Here is a 23,128-nt window from a genome sequence, read left to right on the forward strand (position 1 = left end):
CTTGGCACCTCTGTTGATATTTAAACCTTCTCTTCCCCCTATTTGTTCCCAAGATATGAAGTATGTGTTTTGTCTAGCAACCTTGAATCAACGTTTCTTTAAAGATAATAAAAGGACAATGACTGCCTGCTGCCCAAATATTTGATCCAAAGTCCATCAAGTCATCTGAGGATAAGATGTTGAGAGGTGTATTGAAATTACCCCCAAATCCAGCAACCCATCTGATGACCTGGAATGGCCTTTCTGGCCCGAGGTCTTCCAGGGGTTGAATTTCACTGACCCTCCATGGAAGCAATGAGGCAATTCCATCAACAAGCTTATCTATGGTAAACTTTAGAACAGCTTACTGATTAACTAAAAGTTCACACCCTCTTTTAAAGCATCAACGAAACCAGCAAGCCTAACTAAACTAAAACTTTGACCATGAATCAGTCACGTACTATCACATGTGGTGGTCGTGCCAAACAACAAAAGAATATTGGCAGAAAATACAAAAGTGGCTGATAGTGATAACCGAAGAGGAAATAGAATTCACACTGGAACTATTTCTTTTGAGAATTATAAATAATAAATATAACAAGGGGATAATTTACTTAACAATACATATTATTACGGCAGCAAGAATGGTCTTTGCCCAAAACTGGAAAATTCCATAAGAAGGGGAAATAATTAGGAAAATTCTGACGTGCTGAAATAGATAAATTGATGTGGGAATTGAAGAATAAAGACAAATCAGAATATTATAAGATTTGGGATAAATTTTATTGATGGCGGAACAAAAAAAAGGAAAGACTCAAAATTAGCAATGGCTAAGATTCATACAATGGAGACTAGAATTATGTATGAAACTATAATAGTGAAAATATATAAGATAAACACAAAGCAACATAGTTGGAAATAGGATATTTCTATATTTGTAAATACGGAATAGATCAAATGTTAAAAAGCAGGGTGGTTATAATGTATAACTTTATATCTTAGCATGGATGGCATAGATTTCACCAGGATGGTTACGCTATGTCCAATGTCTTAATTTGTATTCAATAAAAACCTTAAAAAAAAAATCAACAACCCATCAACTAAACCAGCAAGCTGGCTTCACAAACGTAGATGTCAGGTTACAATATCGTGGTTCCGGGTGGTTGGAACAGCTCACCCATAATCTAATAACACTGGCTGTTTAGGGGTGGGGTATGCAAAGCCCTTAGGCAAAGTTTGTAAAAGACACAAACTGATTTTACACCAGACACTAAACTAAAGCTAAATTAAGCATAACACGGGTTTTCTGAATTCTTTTAAGCCGGTCAGAATGTCCTCAACTTCTATTGCCATGAAAATCTTCATTTGAAGTTGGAGGCTATCAAATTATTGGGGGGGGGGGGGGATGAAAAAAATATTTGCAAACCACTACCTGATGTGGTCATTCCTTTGTTGGCTTAGAGGCTACCTGGATGAACTTGCAAGACTCTTGAGATTTAGTGGCTGAATTTGAAGAGGATGGAAGTTTATGCTTGCTGTGATCTTCCCCTGAGGGACTGGATCCCAGAAATAGGGAAAGAATATGTGGTTAACTCCCTAAATTTTGTGTCCCAATGGGTTCCATCTTGTTTCCCAGGACTTTTGTTATTGTGTGGGATCTCTGCTACAGGTTCTTTGGAGATCTGAAAGGACACCAGTGTGAAGCAGTTATTAAAATATAAAATTAGGACTCTCTCTGCCCTGAATTTCATAACATCACTTGAGTAATACTGTGGAGATAGTCACTGTCCTGGGGCAACTTGGGAAAATAGAGAAGGAGAAAAAGCTATATACTTTGTCTTGCCCTCTTGGAAGGAAACCAGGATATAAATTAAACTAATATAGAGAAGATTGAACAACCAATTGTCTGAAATGGTATACAGTTTTCTACTTGAGCAGGGGGTGGACTAGAAGACCTCCAACTCTCTTATTCAATAATTAGAGTATGTTTTCACCTCTAATTCTTCATTCCAAGGAGGGAGCGCTCAGCTTCAGTTGTACATTACACCTGGGTAAAATGCCCTTTTCCTTTAGAGCTTCTCAAGTTGGATAAACCCAGTCAATTACCATTTATTAAATAATGCAAGGTAATACAAACAATAGGTTAGCATTGATGGAAAGTCAGCTAAAGACCATTGGCAGCAAGCTGTCTGCAGGAAGGGAGAATTAAGGGAGAAGAAATGCAGTAGTGCAGTGGTTAGAGTGCAGTATTGCAAACTACTTCTGCTGACTGCCGGCTACAGTCAAATCTCACCAGGCTCATGGTTGACTCAGCCTTCCATCCTTCCAAGGTGGATAAAATGAGGACCTGGATTGTTGGGGGCAAGAGGATGACTCTGTTAACTGCTTAGAGAGGGTTGTAAAAGCACTGTGAAGCTTTTAAGTCTAAATGTTATTGCTATTTTTAAAAATTACAATGGTCTCAAGTGATTGACACCTCACCCCCTTCTTACATATGCAACCCAATAAAAAGAGAGAAAGGGCTTTGATTGGATGGTTGTGGCCACCATCTTGACTTTTTTGACCTATTTGGCATATACCCAAGAGATCATGGTCTTTATATCATCAGCCTTGTAATCTTTATCAACTTCCTCTGGAAATGATGGGGATTTTGCTTGGGACTTTATAATTGCAAACCTACTTCATACTTTTTTTTTTGAAGAAAGTCCTTTTAAAGGGGTGCAGATAGTCCTTGACTTACAACCACAATGGACTCCAAAATATCTGTTGCTAAGCAATCTGTTTGTGAAGTGAATTTTGACCCACTGTACAACCTTTCTTGTTGCAATTGTGTTGCAAATGAATCTCTGCAGTTGTTAATTAGTAACACGGTTGTTAAATGAATCTGGCTTCGCCCATTGACTTTGCTTGTCAGAAGGTCGCAAAAGGGGATCACATGACCCCGGGACACTGCAATCGCCATAAATATGAGTCAGTGGTCAAATGGTCTGAATTTTGATCATAGAGATGGTGCCAGGATTGTTAAGTGTGAAAAAATGATCATAAGTCACTTTTTTCTGTGCTGTTATAACGGTCATTAAATGAACTGTTATAAGTCGACAACTACCTGAATTTAAATGCTTAGTGGATTCCTTGTTTGAGTAAGAATGGATTCCCTGTTCAAATAACAGCAAATCTTTGCCAGGCTGTTTTTTATTATGATTTCCATAGACAAACTTGTGTTGGTTTTAAACAGAAGCAGCTGCGTTAATCTTCTGCAACAACAGCTAAAGCATCGGCGACACCTTAAAGGCAAACTAATTTATTATGATTAGCTTATATTGCAAATACATTTGTTCCTCTTTTACGAAGCCACCAGTGTCTTGTTATTTTGTTAAGGAGGCTGTATATTTTAGCTTTGAGTGTGTGTTTTGGTTTTATTACTTCAAAATCTATTGGAATGAGTTATTTATGGGGCAATTCAAGGTCACGGAGCAAAAAGCTTTAAGCAGAATCCATTTTCCATAAACAAAATGGAAACACAGACACACAGAAACAAATACAGACACACACGCGCGCAAACACACACAAAGAGAGAGAAAGGTGGAAGAAAGCCATGCAGCTCACGTTTGGAATTCAATTTCCTATTATTATACCTGGGTGTATAACAAGTCCTGGGAGGGAGGGAGGGAGGGAGGGAGAGAGAGAGGGGGTGGCTCGGTGGCTAAGATGCTGAGCTTGTCGATCAGATAGATCGGCAGTTCAGCAATTTGAATCCCTAGTCCGTTACTTGCCCCAGCTTCTGCCAACCTAGCAGTTCGAAAGCATGTAAAAATGCAAGTAGAAAAATAGGAACCACCTTTGGTGGGAAGGGAACAGCATTTTGTGCGCCTTTAGTCATGCCGGCCACATGACCATGGAGACGTCTTCAGACAGCCCTGGCTCTTCGGCTTTGAAACCGAGATGAGCACCGCCCCCTAGAGTCGGGAACGACTAGCACATATGTGCGAGGGGAACCTTTACTTTTACCTTATTATTATACCACCATCCACTTGCTCAAAGCCTAAAGCTACGTTCAACCTTAGCAGACACCCGAATGTAAAAAAAAACAAAAACCCTACACAACCCCAGGCGTGCAGAATCCATCTTTGAACCCGAAATAAAACAGGAAAAGGGGAAAGCGTTCATTTAAGTACCCCGGGGGGGAGAGAAAAGCGGTAAGCGGGACGGAGGCGCGCAGTTCCTCTCGGTCCGCACAAAAACGCGATTTGCCGAAAACTACTTTCGGGGAATAAAATATTCAGAGATTCTATCTAAGCCTTGGCTGGGACGTCGGCTCGAGGCCCGCAAAATCCCCGGGGAGGGAAAAGCGAGGGTGGAGGAGTTTTGAGCCTGCCTGCGTCCCCAAACGTACGACCCCTGCATCCCCAAATCCAACCCCAATCCCAGCTGCGTCGGTGCCGTCCGGAGCTCTCAAAGCGTCGGCGGAGGAGAGTCGGCAGCCTTGGGTCTCCTCCGTTGGCTTCGCTTCCAACGGCTCAGGCTGGCTGGCTGGCCGAAGGCAGGATGCCCAAAGCAGCAGCAGCAGCAGCAACCCGTCTTCTTTGCTGCAGCATCCCTGGTAACGCAGCTCCGAGGCGGGCAGCAGCGAGGAACGCCCGCCTGTCCGGGATCCCGGGACGCAGCTCCACTCCCGCACGGGGGAGGCCGTCAGCCCTGTCTCCACCCTCCCTCCCCCCCTCCCCCGTTCCCGGCTGGCTGCGGCCGCCTTAAGAGGTCGAGGCTCCACCCACCGGCGGGCTAAGGCATTCACTCTCGCCGGGCTAGCAAAGCGGGGTCTCGAGCGCTCCGGGTTGCCCGCGGGACTTCCTCGCCGCCGCCATGCGCTCTTGGCAAACCTACCTGCTCCTGCTGGCGGCGCTGCCGGCTTGCCTGCCGGCCAGGCACTCCCGAAGCGTCTACTACACCAACCATTGGGCCGTGCGGGTGTTGGGGGGCCCAGGCGAAGCGGACCGGCTGGCTTCGGCTTACGGTTACCTGAACCTCGGGCAGGTGAGGCGCGCAACTTTCGCGGGGCTGCAAGTCCGGGGAGGGAGGGAGAGAGAGAGAGGTGGTGGTCGTGGGAAGGGGTGGAGGGTCGATGGGAAAGATCACCCCCCCCACACACCTGGTTTCCTTCCCCCTAACCTGGTTTCTCTCCCCCTTAACCTGATTTCTCTTCCCCTAACGTGGTTTCCTTCCTCCCTAACCTGGTGCCCTTCCTCCTAATCTGGTTTCCTTCCCCCTAACCTGGTTTCTCTCCCCCAACTTGGTTTCCCTCTCCCCTAACCTGGTTTCCTTCCCCTCATAACCTGGTTTCCTCCCCCCGCCGCACTTTTTCGCAATTGCCCCGCGCGCTGCGCTCCCGCAAGAACTTTCCCACTCGCGTTCTCTCCCGTGACCCCCTCTTCTCCTTTGAAAGAGGCGACGCGCGGAGTGGAAACCGGGGAAGGAGCGGTGGAAACCGTCCCGATCCGGTTTGGAGGCGAAAGAGCGAGATCCTTGGTCGATCGGAACGGAAGGCTGAAGGCATGGCTCCCTTTCTTTGCCAAGGGAGGACCAGATCGCTTGTCCGGGGCTGAGATTTTTTTTAACCCCCACTTTTCTTTGCTAAGTCTGGCGAGGTTAAAACCCGGGCGCGGGGTGTGATCCTGACCGCCAAATCGACTCGGAGAGGTCCAGCCGCTGCATCAACCGGGCCCGCTTCCTTTCTGAGCAGGCACGGAGATGGAGGGCGACAGGTTGGGCTTTAATCCCGACCCTCCCCAACGCGCGTCCCCATTGTCCGTTCGATGCCCCATTGATTGCAAGCCGGTGGTGCCTGGTGCCTGTTGCCTGCTGCAAACCAGAAGGACTCTCTCTCCGTCTGGATGGGTGCCTGGAAGAAATTGATAGCAGATGTTTCTTTGGGTGGAAGCCCAGCGCCTCCTACCCATCCCGTGCCCGCTGGAGGGGGCATTTTAGCTTAGGAAAACATCATCCTATTCAGCTTGCTTGACTTTTCAAACCAGGGCCGGATCCTTTTCGGCTTTGGCACAGACCTGCTGAGGTTGTTATCTTACAGAGGAGATGCTCAGCACCTTATTCATTTATTTGGTTTGTCAAACATGTAAAAGATAACAGGCATAAGTATAAATATAAACATGAACACAGGAAGTGGGTACGGATAAATGGAGTCAGTAGGACAGGGATGGTAGGCACGCTGGTGCATTTATGCATGCCCCCTTACAGACCTCTTAGGAATGGGGTGAGTGCAACAGTAGACTTAGGTTAAAATTATGGGGGTTTGGGGATGTAACAATGGAGTCAGGTAGAGCATTCCAGGCGTTGACCCCTCTGTTGCTGAAGTCGTATTTTCTGCAATTGAGTTTGGAGTGGTTTACCTTGAGTTTGTATCTATTGTTTGCTCATGTATTGTTGTGGTTGAAGCTGAAGTAGTTGTTGACAGGTAGGACGTTGTAGCGGATAATTTTGTGTACTACGCTTAGGTCAGACCTTGTGTTGTATTGACGGGGATAATGCTAGACAGGTGAAAGATTGACAGTTCTCCGTTTCTGCCTGAATGCCTTGGACCAAAGACCCCTTTCCAGACTGGCCAAATGCCACCTTGAGATTTTCTAGTTGAGTGCGTTGCCATCTTGAGAGTTGGACCTGTGCACCTCCATCTGTTCCAGCACAAGCAGATTCTTGGCTTGAAGAAGAGATGCTGAGGTTTTGGAACCCACCTCCTCTACTAGATTATGTCTCAGGTTGTTTCTTAGATGGATGTTACATTCTTCTTTGAGGTTTGAAGGAGGACTCTGCTGTCTTTGGAGATTCTCAACCATCCATGTCATGGGTGTCCCAAAGGTGCTTTTCCAAAAGATAACTGGACATTCTTGGTGTGTGTGTGTGTGTGCGCGTGTGTGTATTTTTCCCTGTTTGAAAAAGTTTTGCTTCTCATCCAACAAGCTTCTTCAGTTCTGAGTTAGAACTTTCTGAGTTAGAACGGAAGAAGTTAGAGTTAGAACTGAAGAAGCTTCTTGGGTGAGAAGTGAAATGTTTTCAAAGAAAAAAAAACCCCAGAAAGTCTAATTGTCTTTTGAAAAAGCACCTTTGGGAGGCTCTGTTGGTTTTTAGGAACAATGACAGTGTCTACTATTCTCTACTTTGACTAAACTAACCCCAATTCCTACTACACATACCCACCACACCACACCCATCCACCTCCTTGCCTGAATTTGTGGGTCTTCCAGTAGATTTTTTCCCCCTCCCCACATCTCTAAGCTTTTTTCCTGACCATTCTTCCTCCCCTTGGCTCAGGGCCAATTAACTTTTAATCTTCAACCTCAACTTTTTGCAGAGGACTTTTGTGTCCAAGGGACTAGGAGCCGAGATTTGCAAAAGGGAGAGGACACAAAAGGTAATTACTTAGCTAGAAACACGACAGCTGAAAGGAAAGGGCAAAAAAAAGAGGGTGGGGGAAACAACCCAGGAAAAAATAAACGGGAGACGTATTCCAGAGGGGACTGCCTGTTGGAAATGAATCAATATTTAATTTTTGCCCAGCAAAACATGCCCTTATCAATTTAATACCATTTATAAAGCCATTTATATATTTCTTCCCAGCTGCAATATGTATAAGATTAATTGATTTCTCTGTGGGTGTCTTTATTTATTTATTTATTTGGGAGGCTTGGGGCAGCAGCAAATGAACAAAAGGGGAAGGCTTTGAAATGTCTGCAAAACGGGAACTTTTTGAGGTTCTTGACGATATGGTATTTTATCCCCCTCGGTGATCGTATTTGGCAGATTTATCAGATTTTAATAGTGTCTCTTTTACTCCATCTCATTTAGGAGTTAAAGAGGATCCTTTAGGTTAGGTTAGGCTGTTAATACAAAGGTACAGCTACTGACTGCATTCATACTGAAACCCAAACATATATTAGCTGAGCGTGTTTTGTAGAATCAATCCATGCAATTATGCTATACTATGGGCTAAGGGATGCAGTGGCTCAGTGGCCAAGATGCTGAGCTTGTCGATCAGAAAGGTTGGCAGTTCGGCAGTTCGAATCCCTAGCACCTTATAACAGAGTGAGCTTCTGTTACTTGTCCCAGCTTCTGCTAACCTAGCAGTTCAGAAACACGTAAAAACATGGGAAATAAAAAAATAGGTGCCAGTTTTGGTGGGAAGGAACAGAGTCTTTGCCGCTTAATCATGCTGGCCACATGACCACGGAGACTTCTTCAGACAGTGCTGGCTCTTCAGCTTTGAAACGGAGATGAGCACGGCCCCCTAGAGTCGGGAACAACTAGTACATATCTGCGAGAGGAACCTTTATCTTTACTATGGGCTGTAAATAAATACCCCCCCCCCCCCCAAGATTCCTGGTTTAAACCGTGGTTAATCATTACATTGTGCAAACCCAACTAGTCTTTAACAGTAACAGAGGGCTTATGCAGTAGTTTAAGTCAAGAAGATCCTTGTTGGTAAATTGGGTGCAATGCATCATGTTTAAGACATTTAGTGTGAACCCAGTTATCAAAACACAGAACTTTCCTAATTAATGAATCTCAGGAAGGAAGATGCATTTAAAAGACAAGGAACTTAAGATAAAATGAGAGAAATTTCTAAGAGGTGAGGGTATCACATTTGAGGACGGAGAGTGACAGGTCGGACTGTGTTTGGGGAGACATTGAAGAGATACCCAACATCTAAGACAGGGTAGCTGTGAATGTCAGCAATATAAGCAGGTGGGCACTGTTCTTCATTAATATCCTTTGGGTAAGCTTTCGATCGGCTTCTGGTTAGTGGTTGTGAGAAGAAGATGCTGGCCTCGGCTCAGGGATGATGGACATTGTAGTCCATTACTCCTAGTTCAAGAGGAGAATCAGGGAAATTTTCTTTAGGTTGTATTGTGATCACGTCTGAGGGAGGCCATTCTACATGTTATGAGTTCGTGAACATCTTTGCTTTGCTGGTTGAAAGGATTCTTAGCACATGTCAATGGAGATTCTCGATCATCCAGGTCATAGTAGTCTCAAAGGTGCTTTTTCAAAGGGCAACTGGATTGGTTTTTTTGTTTGTTTTTGCAAGAAGGAGAATACCTTCAGCTTCTCATCGAAGAAGCTTCATCATTTGTGACCATCCAGTCGCCACCGGCGAAGCTTCCTGGATGGGAAATGTTGTAGACTTCTTCGTCAAAAAGCAGTCCAGTCTCCTTTTGAAAAACCTTTGAGATTCTTAGCACACCTTCTAATCATTCTGATGGTGGTGAACCTAGGACTAGATAGTACTGCTTGAGATTATGAGGAACTCATGTGATTGGATTAAGAACTGTGTCTTCTTCCATGCAGACTAAAAGTGAACTAATCAAGGAGAAGCTGGAGGTTTGGTTTCCTAGCACGCTTATGATTTCTCAACTGAGCTTGTACAGATTGAGAAGCTGGAGGTTTGGTTTCCTAGCACGCTTATGATTTCTCAACTGAGCTTGTACAGATTGAGAAGGCAAACTCTGGCTTGCTTGTTAAGTGTGTTGTGTGAACCTCTCCATAATCTGTCAGTCATGGCTGTTTATCAGTTGTATGAACCCACACCCCAAACCAGCACGATCACACCTCTGGTCTAGAGTGAGACATCTAAGGCATAAGGGCAAGAAGAGATTTAGCTCAGGCAAAAGCACTATGATCGGAGGTGGCGCAGAGGTTAGAGTGCAGTACTGCAGGCTGCTTCAGTTGACTGCTAGCTGCAGTTCAGCAGTTCAAATCTCAGCGGCTCAAGGTTGACTCAAACTTCCATCCTTCTGAGATGGGTAAAACGAGGACCCAAATTGTTGGGGGCAATTAGGCTGACTCTGTAAACTGCTTAGAGGAGGCTGTAAAAGCACTATGAAGCGGTATAGAAGTCGAAGTGCTATTGCTATGATCAGTGGCTGGAATCAGGAGTAACATTAAGCCTTAAGATAGCTTGTTTGTAGTTTAGCCATTTTGATTTATGGTTTAACACAAGGGGAGAACCCAAATGTTTTAGTATTCATTGCAGATTTTAGAACAATGGGAGTCCAGCTAACTTCACCAGGTTAAAGTTTCTTGATTTATTTAACGGGGCAGTTTGTATTGGAGGTCATTTATTTTCATTTCTTGCAGTACAGCTTTACTCCATGTTCTCAACCAGCATCCATCTTGTTGACTTTTTTTTTTGGAGATCATCTCCAGGTTCCTTTTGGATAACCTTTGGGAAGGTGGGCAGTAAAGTTGCAATTATGTTGACATAGCATCAATTTAGAAGATTGAGTTCTTTTATCTAGAACACTGATAAATTATCAGGGGTTATGATGTATATGATTTCCCCACATGATTAGGAGGCCAGAAAAGAAGGGAACGTTGTTAGCAAATATCTAAGCCTGTGATGGCCAACCTAGGCATGCAGGTACACCAGCCATCACCCCACCTCCACCCTGCATGTACACATGCATCCCACTGGCCAGCGGGTCTCTGCTATGCATGCGGGGGTGTGTGCGTGCATGCATGGGGGGTGCTCACATTGCATTTTGGGGCCTTGCGCAATGCCCCTTGTCCCATTTTGGGCCTGGAAAGCCTCCTGCACCAACCTGAAAGCCAAAAATGGGCAAGGGGGGTGGGTAGGGCGCATGCACAGGGAGCGCGGGGGATCATGCAGGGTGGGGGGGGTCATGCACAGATTGCATTATGGGTGTGGCTTTCAGCACGCGACGGCAAAAAGGTTAGCCATCACTGATCTAAGCAATCAATTCACATTTGAAGTATCCTTCAAACCATAATTCTGTGCAGTTTTCCACCTGGGGCCTTTGCTGTTGTCTGGGAGATGATTAAGTGCCTCGGATTTAAATAGAACTTTTGGCTGCACTGCAAATCCTTGGACCAATAGTAATTACAGAAGGTGCTGCTTCTTCTTCTAATTGTAGAAAATTCTCTCTGGTGTAAGACAGAGAGAGTGAGTTCTCACATAGTCCATAAGGCACAACATGAAAGCAAAACCAATGGTTGCAAAAAGCAAGTAGAGAGCAGCTACTCGGAAGGGGGCCAGGTTCTTTCTCATGTTTGGGCGGAAGAAAAAGAAGGTATGCCACAGATGTTAAATACTTTCCTGCTTTTTCTTAAAACACAGCAGTTGCTTATGGCTTCCCACTTTCTTAAAAAAAAAACCCCATCTTTACCAGAATTTGGGGGGGAAGGTTGCCTGAATGGTACAATTCTCTCCTTGGGCTGAAACGTGACATTTTGTCTGCGTGTGTCAATGGACTGCAGTTCAGATTGGCCAAAACTTCCGAAGAAGCTTGTCCGTTCTTGGCTTAAAAAAACCTCTTTCCAGTATTTCTTTTGAGTTTTCATTACAACGACCTCTGCTGAACTTTGATTCTCTCAGGATGTCCTGCGGTCTCTCTCTCTTTTTTTTATCCCTGCGTTCTTCAGCTGCAAAGAAGGTTTTGATTTTTTTTAAAAAAGCTTTTCATATTGCTTTCTGTGCTGGCTCAGGACTGTTTCTTGGTTCGCTGCTTTTCTCTCTCTGTCTCTGTCTGTCTGTCTGTCTGTCTGTCTGTCTGTCTGTCTGTCTGTCTCTCTCTCTCTCTCTCTCTCTCTCTCTCTGTAGCAGAGCAATTTGTCTGGGTGCTAACAGGACTGGTGATAAATTCTGACTTAAATTCTAGATTTCTGTTTATTTTGTCATGCATGTGTAAGATAACAGATATGTCTAAACATGATTATGAATACAGGAAATGGGGACAAATAAATGGGGACAGTAGGACGGTAGGCACTTCGGTGCGCTTATACACATCCTTTACGTACCTCTTAGGAATGGGGTGAGGTCAACAGTAGACAGTTTAAGGTTGAAGCTGTGGGGGTTTGAGGATGCAACAACAGAGTCAGGTAGAGCATTCCAGGCGTTGAGCACTCTGTTGCTGAAGTTGTATTTTCTGCAATCGAGTTTGGAGCAGTTTACCTTGAGTTTGTATCTCTTGTGTGCTCGTGTATTGTTGCAGTCATTGACAGGTAGGACGTTGTAGCAGACAATTTTGTGTACTACGCTCAGGTCAGACCGAAGTTCTGCCCTCTCTTCACTGTAGATCAGCCAAAGAGCTCTGATGTTTAATATTTATGGTGCCTGGGGGCAAAATAGGGAAGACTGAATTGACTGGCATAGATAAATGTCCCTGGAATCAATAGCTATAGTCTAAGGCTATGTCAACTCATGGTAGGCTGAGTTCACACAATCCACTGAACCAAAAATGAATCATACAACTCGGTTTGTGCAACAGATGGAAGTATGTGGAGACCTATGATAGGTTAGCATGGCGGGTGAATACACCCTGAAATATTATCTCCAGAAGCATTTCTCCAGGAAGATCGCCAAATAATGTGGTACATGAATTGAGTGGAAATGACCACGATTCAAATCATTCTTGACCCACAAATCTATTAAAGCAAACTTTAGGTAAAGAGTTTCAGTTGGTCCACATCATTTCTGTCCTTAGATTCAATAATGTGATAGATAAGGCCACTGTTCTGACCTAGGCTTCCCCAGCAGCACGAAGCCGAGTCCTCGTCCCGATAATCCCCTTTTATTTAATTTACAGTGAATTCCTCTCCAGCAAAGTCCCGGCCCACAGTCTTTCAAGATAGTTCACAATTACCGACCATTATCAGGCTTGGAGCGTGGCCAGGCTGATATCTTTTAGACCCCGCAATACTTGGCAAGAATGCAGGAATGAACTAATTGTCTCCTGCAAACTCCACTCCCCTTTCGCTCCTCTTTTATTCCCTCTAGGAGGGGCCATTCACCATCCACCTGTGGCCTCACTTCCAAGTCGACCCCTGTTCCTTAGCTGTTGCCTTCGTCTGGCAACTCTGCTCATGGGCACACTGGGAACAGATTCCAGCTGTTCGTCTGCCTCACTGATGTCTGACTCCGAACGCAGCTGATAACTGTCGGATGGCCCTGGCCCCATCTCTGCCTTCGACACAGAGTCCTCATAAGAGCCTTCTCCAGACCCTAGGACTGGCCCATGTTCCTCCCCAACCTCCTCACTATCCGAATCTGCTGCCAGCTCTGCTAGTCGCTGGTGGGCCACAACAGCCACAGCCTTCTGATACCTGTTTGGTGATGAAGTAGAGTAGAAGAACCTTCTCTGCAACATCACTTGTCCTATGAAAGATCGCTCCCTACAGAAGAAGGCCAGGCTCCCTCATTGACTTGTTTAGATACCTCTTTCCTCAGTAGCTTTCCTCAGCCATTAGTTCCCTCTAAGAGTTGCCTCTTTCATAGATTGCATTACCTGGTTTTTACTGGATGTGTAAACTTATTCTGGAGTTGTTTGCAATGTGAAGGAATGTCCACCACAAAAGTGACAAGATGGAGATAGATGGTTCACAAGCCTGTGGAATTGGTGCAGGTAGTCCTCGACATATGACCACAATTGAGACCAAAATTTATGTTGCTGTGGGAAACACTTGAAGTGAGGTTTTCCCCATTTTATGACCTTTCTTGCTACAGTTGTTAAATGAACCGTTGCAGTTGTTCACTTAGTCACACGGTTGTTAAGTGATACTGGTTTCCCCATTGCTTCTCAGAAGGTCAATGACCCTGGGACACGACAACTGTCATAAATATGAACCACCTGAATTTTGATCACCTGATCTCAGGGATGCTGCAACTTTTCTAAGTGTGAAAAACAGGCACAAGTCCCATTTTTCAGTGCCGTTGCAACTTTGGATGGTCACTATAAATGACCTGTTGTAAGTCAAGGATAGCCTATATGCAATTTCTATTGGATGGTTGCATACCACTCATATCTCAGGAAGAGATATGGCACCGGTGGGTTTCACATTTTGTTACCACCGGTTCACCCTGCACCCACCCGCTCACGTCATGGACGCATGCGCCCCTTCCATACATGTGCCCGGCCTTCTGTGCATGCGATTTGCTCACACACATGCCTTCCATGCATGCACCCGGCCTAAAAAACATACCTAAATACTAGGACGGCATAGAGCCAGGGCAAGTGGGCAGCCCCGTGATTTCCGTTACCAGTTCGAGTGAACTGGTCCGAACCTGCTGAATACCACCTCTGAAATATGGTTATATTCTTTGCCTGATCCTATCCTCACTGCTGTGCAATATTTCTGAGTAGTTTGATGCCTTACACTTTATAGTGTTTTACTGCCAAGGTAGTCCAGACTGAAAGCACAAGCCATATATTAATACTACTTTTGTTGTAAAGTTACATTTCAACATTTTGATATCTGGAAGCATTTTTTTTCTGCCTTTACTTTTTATCTTCTGGAAAACTAGGGAAGGTCCTTTCTGAGACTTTTGTTTCCTTTATGTGGGGCTGAGATGCATTTTGCATGATAATTGTCCAGTTTGCTGTACTTCCTCCTCTCTCCCAAGGTCATTGCCACATGCCATTATACTTAAGATTGTAAGCCACCGCGGGATGGGCAGCCAATAAATTTTACAATCAATCAATCAACCAATAAATCTGAACCTGCTATAATACAATTATGTAATAGTTTCATTTGTGTGATAATACTGTATTCATGTGCACATATAGTTAAGGTGACCAGATTTTCAGATTGGTAAAGAGGGACACCTTTGACCGGGGGGGGGGGGGGGGGCTTGATTAAAAATTTTATACAGGGCAACAAAAATTTTCATACAATACAAAAATAGTATTGTAATATTTTTTTATTTCAACATAACTACAATTTACAAATATAAATTGTAACTGTTGCCAAACATCAAAATTTTGATCACGTGACCATGAGGATGCTGCAACGGTTGCTAAGTGTGAAAATGGTCACTAAGTATGAAAAATTGTCATCAGTCACTTTTTTCAATGCCATTGTAACTTTGGTCACTATACCACCTTTCTTGCCACAGTTCTTAAGTGAATAACTGCAGCTGATAAGTTAGTAACATAAGTGAATCTGGTTTTCCCATTTGACTTTATCAAAAGGTGATTATATGACCCCAGGACTCTAAAACCATCATAAATACGAATCTGTTGCCAAACATCAAAATTTTGATCACGTGACCATGAGGATGCTGCAACGGTCGCTAAGTGTGAAAATGGTCATTAAGTGTGAAAAATGGTCATCAGTCCCTTTTTGCAATGCCATTGTAACTTTGGTCACTAAGCCCATTATACCACCTTTCTTGCCACAGTTCTTAAGTGAATAACTGCAGCTGGTATTTTGTATTTTGGATAGAATCTTTTTTTAAATAGTCTAAGACAATTTAAAAAAAGAATCCACATAGAATAAAACTTTTAAAAAATCCTATGCACAATAAATAAAATGTTATTTTAAAATACATTAAAAAAATAAAAGAAAAAAACCCAGCTCACTTACCAGCAGGCAGGAACTCCAAGTCAATCCAGAATGATGTTGTTAATACAAAGAACTGAGCAAACTGAAATGGTGAAATTAGTCAGGGAAATATTTTTCAAAGAAACTTTGCCACCATTTTTCCCACACGAGCAGACCTCCAACCTCCGTGCCCCTCCCCTCCGGAAAATCCAGAAAGTAACACTTGCGACTTCTCTACCCAAGTATTTCCTAGAGCTCTATGGTACTGAGTTATCTTTTCTTATAAAATGAGGTAAAAGGGCGGGGGGGGGGGGGTTTCCGTTTTCTTGCTTTAACGTTTTAATTATATCTTCAATGAAAGTACTGAGACAGAGAGAGAGGTTAGTTAGACAGCGTGTCTTTTGTCTTGCCCTGGTTAGGATTTCTTAAGCAAATCCACTGGGCTTTCAACATGAAGCCAGAAAATCAGGACTTTTTAAAAACGCCCTGGGACACGGGACAAATTGTTAGAAATCGTGACTGTCCCGCTGAAATCGGGACATCTGGTCACCTTACGTATAGTGGTTTTGGCATTATCGTGATGTGTGATAGATGCTGTCGGAAGCCTTGGTGACCCAATGGTTAGAACACAGAATTGCTGGCTAACTCTGCCCACCATCTGGAGTTCGATCCTAATGGATCTCAAGTTTGACTGAGCTTTCTGTCCTTCCACGATTGGTAAAATGAGGACCCTGATAGTTGAGGGCAATATGCTGACATTTAAAAACCACCCAGAGAGCATTGAAAAAGCACCATGGAGTGGTATATAAATCTAAGTGCTATTGCTATTGCTACCACTGAGGGAGAAGGTTTGTTCTCCGGGCTTTTGGGTTGGTTTTCAAACGTTTCATTACCAGGCTAGGTAACATCTTCAGTGGAGTTTAAAGAAAGTCAGTGTTGGTGTACTTCTGTTAATAAGGGCTTCATGTGGTCCATAGATCTTGTGATGGGTCGGGGTGGGTGCATCGCCACTATTGCTACCATTGTTGAGGAGAAGTCAAACATTTGCTTCACGTTCAGTTGTCTGATAAAGATAATACAATAGCAGAGTTGGAAGGGACCTTGGAGGTCTTCTAGTCCAACTCCCTGCCTAGGCAGGAAACCCTATACCATTTCAGACAGATGGCTATCCAAAGTTTTCTTAAAGACTTCCAGTGTTGGGGCATTCACAACTTCTGGAGGCAACTTCTGTTCCACTGATTAATTGTTCTAACTGTCAGGAAATTTCTCCTCAGTTCTAAGTTGCTTCTCTCCTTGATTAGTTTCCACCCATTGCTTCTTGTCCTGCCCTCAGGTGCTTTGAAGAATAGCTTGACTCCGTCTTCTTTGTGGCAACCCCTGAGATATTGGAAGACTGCTATCATGTCTTCCCTAATCCTTCTTCTCCTTAAACTAGACATACCTGCAACCGTTCCTCATATGTTTTAGTCTCCAGTTCCCTAATCATCTTTGTTGCTCTTCTCTGCACTCTTTCTAGTCTCTCCACATCTTTTTTACATCGTGGCGACCAAAACTGGATGCAGAATTCCAAGTGTGGCCTTACCAAGGCCTTATAAAGTGGTATTAACACTTCACGTGAACTTGATTCTATCCCTCTGTTGATGCAGCCTAGAATTGTGTTGGCTTTTTTGGCAGCTGCTGCTCCTGGCTGGCTCATATTTAGATGGTTGTCCACTAGGATTCCAAATCCCTCTCACAGTTAGTACTATTGAGCAAGATACACCTATACTGTACCTGTGCATTTTTCTTGCCTAAATGTAGAACCTTACTTTTTTCACCATTTAATTTCATTTTGTTAGATAGTGCCCAATGTTCAAGTTTGTCAAGATCCTTCTGTATCTTTAGCCTATCTTCTGGAGTGTTGGCTATTCCTGCCAGCTTGGTGTCATCTGCCAATTTGATGAGTTCCCCATTTATTCCCTCATCCAAATCATTGATGAAGATGTTGAAGAGTACTGGGCCTAAAACAGAGCCTTGGGGTACTCCACTGCATACTTCCCTCCATGAAGATGCAGTTCCAATGAGGACTACACGTTGAGTGCAGTTGGTCAGCCAGTTACGAATCCATCTGTCTAACCTACATTCTTCTACTTTATCTAGTAGTAGGTTATGGTCTACCTTATCAAATGCCTTACTAAAGTCCAAGTAAATTATATCGACAGCATTCCTCTGGTCCAGAGTGTAGACTCTGCCAGCAATGTAAGGGACGATTGTCATCGCAGCTAGAAGATGATGAGGGTTGGAGGACTGCTGACACAACAGAGTTTGCACAATCCCTTACGATTAGCTAGTTTGTAGCTATGCACATTGTGCGAAGCCAGGAAATTGGAATAACTCCATTTTGGTTAAGCTCTGGAGTGTTGTGTGGTTGCAGCAATAAATCAGGCTAAGACTGTAGAGAACCAATGTTGAAATATCATTAGCCAAGAAACACATGACAGTTATTTGGGGCAGTTCTCTGTCATTCTCACTAACTTCTTGGATGTGTTTGCGTGGGATGATATATAAAACCATCGTTAATTTATGCTTTAGTGTGTTGTACTAGCCAGAAAATTAGGTGACTCAGAAAAACATGTAACTAGCCATTGGCAAGTGTGCTCAAAGGCCGCAGTGATTGGCTTCTAAAACAATGATTCTTAAAAGTGTCTCATGTTTTCAAATTTGCGCTGGGTTTTCGTTTAACTCTGGCATTGTTACTTTCCTTTTGACTTTTTGATTTTAAAAAACTACACCAGTTTATATGATTATTACCTGCATTGGAGGCAACCAGAAAATACCAGGGCTGTCAACTCATCTGGGAAGTTAAGAAAGCAAAACAATAGGAAGGAAGGTACTTTGGCCACCTAACGAGAAGGAAGAACTCACTGGAGAAGAGCCTAATGTTGGGAATGATTGAGGGCAAAAGAAGAAAGGAATGACAGAGAAGGAGGTGGCTGGATGGAGTCACCGAAGCAGTAGGCATGAGCTTAAATGGGCGCCAGAGGATGGTAGAGGACAGGAAGGCCTGGAGGTATGTGGTCGAGGGGGTCACAATGGGTTGGACACGACTTCCCAACTAACAACATCAATCATTATCAAGGAAATGATATAAATCTGTTCATGAATTTAGAAGGACTCAAGCTCAACTAAAAGGAGACTTTACTTTATATCTTTACTTCCTCCCTGCCTTGATATTGCAAAATTAAAGGGGAGAAATATAAATAAGTCTTAGGGCGCAAATATAGCCTGCCCATAATTGTGGGATAAGCAGCACGGTGGTTAGGAAACCATTGATGTTGCTTGGTGCTCTGTCCAAGGATATACAGGATGGATGAACAATATTGAATCTCACCATTGCTGTTGTCATTGCTGTTGTCACAAAGAAGGGGGGGGGAGTCAACCTATTTTCCAAAGCACCCAAAGGCAGGACAAGGAGCAATATGTGGAAACTAAACAAGGAGAAAAACAACCTAGAACTAAAGGAGATATTTCCTGCCAATCAGAACAATTAACTGGTGGGATGGCTTGCCTTCAGAAGTTTTGGGTGCTCCATCACTGGAGCTTTTAAAGAAGAGATTGGATAACCATCTGTCCAGTATGGTATCAGGCAGGGGTCAGGAACCCGTCGCTCTGGAGCTGCATGTGGCTTTTTCATCCCTCTGCTGTGGCTCCCTGTCACTAGTCGGCACCACAATATCGAGAGGCCCTTTCAGTTGGGGGTGGGGAGCAGGGCGTGCCAGGGGGAGACTCTATGGCAAGGGGCGGTTTTTCTGGTCAGCTCCACAATTGATAGGACTTTCGGTTAGGACAGGTAGAGGAAAAAGGACGCCATGCTAGGAGGAGACTCTATGGTGGGGAAATCGGACTTCCAGGTCAGCTCCAGAATTGAATGGGGGGCTTCCGGTTAGGATTTTTGTGTCTCTCTGAGTGTTTAAGGTTGCTGATCCCTGGTGTAAGGTCTCCTGCTTGAATAGGAGGTTGTACTAGAAGTCCTCCAAGGTCCCTTTCAACTGTTATTCTGTTTTTCTCTGATGTTTCTTGGTGGCTGGCTTCCTGGAACTGAACCCTTAAGCTTTCACCTCTTCTTAATTGATGCTGAGCAGGTAACACCCAGATTCTTCTGCCTTTACTGTTCATGCGGAAATAATTAGTGGAATTGTACAACTTTCGAAATGATCCTTCTCTCTATGACACCATTTGAGTTGAGCCACCTCAACTGGGATGCATAATGTCCAATTGCAGGAAAGAGTGATAGATGACTCCCTCAGCCTTCTGGCAGGGAGCATATATTTGGGTGGGGTTGGCACAGGTCACCCATTTCCATGGAACGGAGCAGCCTGTACCCTTCCATGCGCTAACAGGGGTGGTGTTAAACAGAGCAAAGAACATTTCTTCCATTGTAGATGTAAACAAACTCAGCGCAGCCCCACTGATTTGGTGGCTTGGGGGCATTGAATGGTTTACAAATGGTTTGTAGACAAAGGCAAAATAATAGAACTTTGGTACATCTTAAGAAGCCATAACAACTTTGGGCATCTTGAGTTAACCCCATTGATGCTATCTGTCCTGGGTTTTTTTTGCAAATGAATATTGGCATGGTCAATTGATTATATGGCTAATTATATTAGCTGGTCTTTTGGAAGGACTTGGTTGGAAATTTGGAGTAGTGCCCCCTTTCTTATTGTTGCCTGTCTTCAGAGTGGACTAGAAGTATTAGCTAGGATACTACAAGCAGAAAAAAAAATATTGTTGCTCTGGGATGAAGTTGGTATTCATGATGAAATTTATATCTTGCCTTTGGTTTTGTATCAAGGTGGCTCAGTGGCTACGACGCTGAGCGTGTTGATTAGAAGATCAACAGTTCAGCGGTTCAAATCCCAAGCGCTGGGTAACAGAGTCCGCTCCCATTACTTGTCCCAGCTTCTGCCAACCTAGCAGTTCGAAAGCATTTAAAACTGCAAGTAGAAAAATAGAGATCACTTTGATGGGAAGGTAATAGCTCTCTGTGCACCTTTGGTGTTTAGTCATGCCGGCCACATGACCACGGAGACGTCTTCGGACAGTCCTGGCTCTTCGGCTTTGAAATGGAGATGAGCACCGCCCTCTAGAACTGGAAATGCTAGTATACTTGTGCAGGGAAACATTTCAAAATAGGAAGCATACACAATGTTCTTCTCATTTTCCCCACAATAATGTTCCTGGGAGGTGGGCTGAACTGAGAGAGAGAGTCATTGGACCAAGGGAGGTCTAGAATTCATGGTCTTCTGGTTCCTAATCAGGGTTCCTGACCATGCTAGTGAATGGGACAGGTGTTCATTTGTTGAGTGATCTTACTCACCTTGGAGAAGGGAATAAGCTCCACACTGACCTGTCTTGATTCAGTAGATACGGTGAATCGCAATTCCCATCACATTGGCCATGCTGGCTACGGATAATTAGTTGAGGTATGGCATCTTTGGAAGGCAGCAGTGGAGAAAACCAGATAACCTGTTCAAAAAAAGAGAAGAAAATCATGCAGCTTGCTCAGCCAGATTTCCTCAAGAAGGACTTTAACTTCCAAAATTCCATTGCAAACATATCCATTGCTGTGAATTCTGGTGCTTAAAATTGTACATTTGGAGACTGTCTAGACCAGGGGTGTCAAACTCAATTTCATTGAGTGGAGCATCAGGGCTGTGTTGACCTCGGGGGGTTGGGTGGACATAGCCGACTGGGTGGGTGTGGTCAACTGGGTGGGCATGGCCAGCTAGATGCCACTCCCCAAACTACTAGCATGTTTCTTTTCATTGGGTAGACCGGCCTGATCTTTCCTCTTTGCACTGGGTAACCAGGACACTCCTGGCCTAAACAAGCCTGAGTTGCACCATGACTTTTTTTTTACCCTGATTTGTGTCATAAGTGTTCTGACCTAGGCTTTCCCAAAAAGTACGAAGCAGAGTCTTGGTCCTGACAAACCCCTTTTATTAATCGAATGTGAATTCCTCTCCTTCACATTCAGCAAAGGCCTGGTAAACAGTTTTTCAAAGGTGAAGTTATGACCACAGACCTTATGTAGCTTGGAAAGCTGCCTTGTAAATATTTTCCAAACACAGTGCTGTGCAATGGCACAGAGTCTCTGAGATTCACGGACAGATCTTCACACTCCTGAAATGAACTAACGAATGAACGAATGATTTCCTGCAAAAGCCCACTCCCCTTTCGCTCCTCTTTTATTTCCTATGGGAGGGGCCAATCACTGTCCAACTGTGGCTTTACTCCCAAGTCGACCCTGATTTCTCAGCTGTTTCCGACTGCATGCACACACTGGGAACAGGCTCCAGCTGTTCCTCTGCCTCACTGCTATCTAGCTCTGAAGGCAGCTGAGAACTGTCAGATGGCCCTGGCCCCATCTCTGCCTTCGATGCAGTACCCTCGTCCAAGCCTTCCCCACCCTCCAAGACTGGCCCATGCTCCTCCCCAACCTCCTCACTGTCTGACTCTGCTGCCAGTTCTTCTGGCCACTAATGGGCCACAACAATAAGCCTCACAGCTTGGGTTCACGTGCCATTATAGGCTCAAACCAACCACATGAAAACCATTCCAAGCTCATTTGTAAAAAGAAAGCTTGCAGCATGCTCACTCCACAGCCCTTTGGCGATATAGTTTTCAAAGGTCTGTTTAATGAGATAACTTGGAAATGTTTTATTGGGCACTTGAAAACTCCTGCCAGATTAGATAGGCCTGGGCTAAATGGGCTATTAGTTAGACTAACAACCAGCTGAAGTTATTGAAAACAATTGGTGTGGCGGGTAGGGAGGGAAGATTCCAAGCAGAGTTTGGAAATAATTCCAGCTGGGTTTCTCACATGCTTTTCCTCCAATGTTGTAGAAAACCTTCCTTGAATTAGTTCTTCATCTGTTTGTTAAAATAAGGTCCTGTTGCAGACATCTGCGCCTGAAAGAAACTCTGTTTCTATGATGCTGTGTCTTTTTCTTTGGCTTCAAATTTTTTTTACCCTCCTCTTCGGGCCTCTCCAGCTGCTTATTTTTTTGCCCTTTCTCTCCCCACCCCCTGTTTCTTAGTGATGCATTTTCATTCTTGCATTTAGAACTTAGCAGTGACAAATACAGAGAACCACATATATATATATCTCTCTTTGCGGGTGGTAGGGAATTGGGAACGCTTCCCTTTGCCTTGATTGTTTATGAATTTAATTTATACTAAAAAAATGAAGACCTCAGGGATTGCAGATTAGAACTAGATTTAGAGTTTACAACTAAATGAACATAATAAAGACCGGAAAATGTAAACTCTATCAGCAGGGGATCAGGAAGGTAATACCGCAGAAATAAATTGCTAACAAAACAGACAGGGGAAGAGACATTTAAAAGGAAAAAAAAACCTGGCTCATGTGGGTTGTATGTACACACAAATAGTAATATATGTTGGGTTAAAAAAAAAGGTAACTCGTTCCTGATGTCAAGCTAGAGAGGGATTTACTGATACATGCCTACACTCAGATTTTCCATAACCTTATAAAGCATGAAGCTCACCCTGTGCAAAGCAATAACAGGTTATGTCGATTACAGCGGCAGGGCCGTCTCTCAGAACTTCTAACACTGATCCCTGTGACCTTGGACTGTGGTGGACATGACTTGCTTCAACCTGCTGGGACAACTTGGGAAAGGGAGGGGGTGTTGCTTGTCTACTGAAACATAGGAGCAAGCCGGAAAGGCAAAGGAGCAAAAGGATTGTGAACCAGTGTACAACTGGGGTTACAAGGCTGAAGGAACAGAAGGAACTTCCC

At 44.1% G+C, this 23,128-nt stretch overlaps 1 protein-coding gene across 2 annotated transcripts in view; it reads left to right on the plus strand.

Moving 5' to 3' along the window:
- The first annotated feature begins 4,620 nt into the window (after positions 1 to 4,620).
- PCSK6 (proprotein convertase subtilisin/kexin type 6) overlaps positions 4,621 to 23,128 on the plus strand; it is a 126,814-nt gene continuing 108,306 nt past the window's right edge. Inside the window, exon 1 of one of the 2 annotated variants that reach the window (XM_032232645.1) lies at positions 4,621 to 5,010. In XM_032232645.1, the coding sequence (XP_032088536.1) occupies positions 4,840 to 5,010 (171 nt within the window). In that variant the 5' untranslated portion in view covers positions 4,621 to 4,839. The remainder of the gene's footprint in view (positions 5,011 to 23,128) is intronic. The other variant, XM_032232644.1, reaches the window with a different exon arrangement.

The sequence above is a fragment of the Thamnophis elegans genome, chromosome 16 (genome assembly GCF_009769535.1).
Source record: "Thamnophis elegans isolate rThaEle1 chromosome 16, rThaEle1.pri, whole genome shotgun sequence".
NCBI lineage: Eukaryota > Metazoa > Chordata > Lepidosauria > Squamata > Colubridae > Thamnophis > Thamnophis elegans.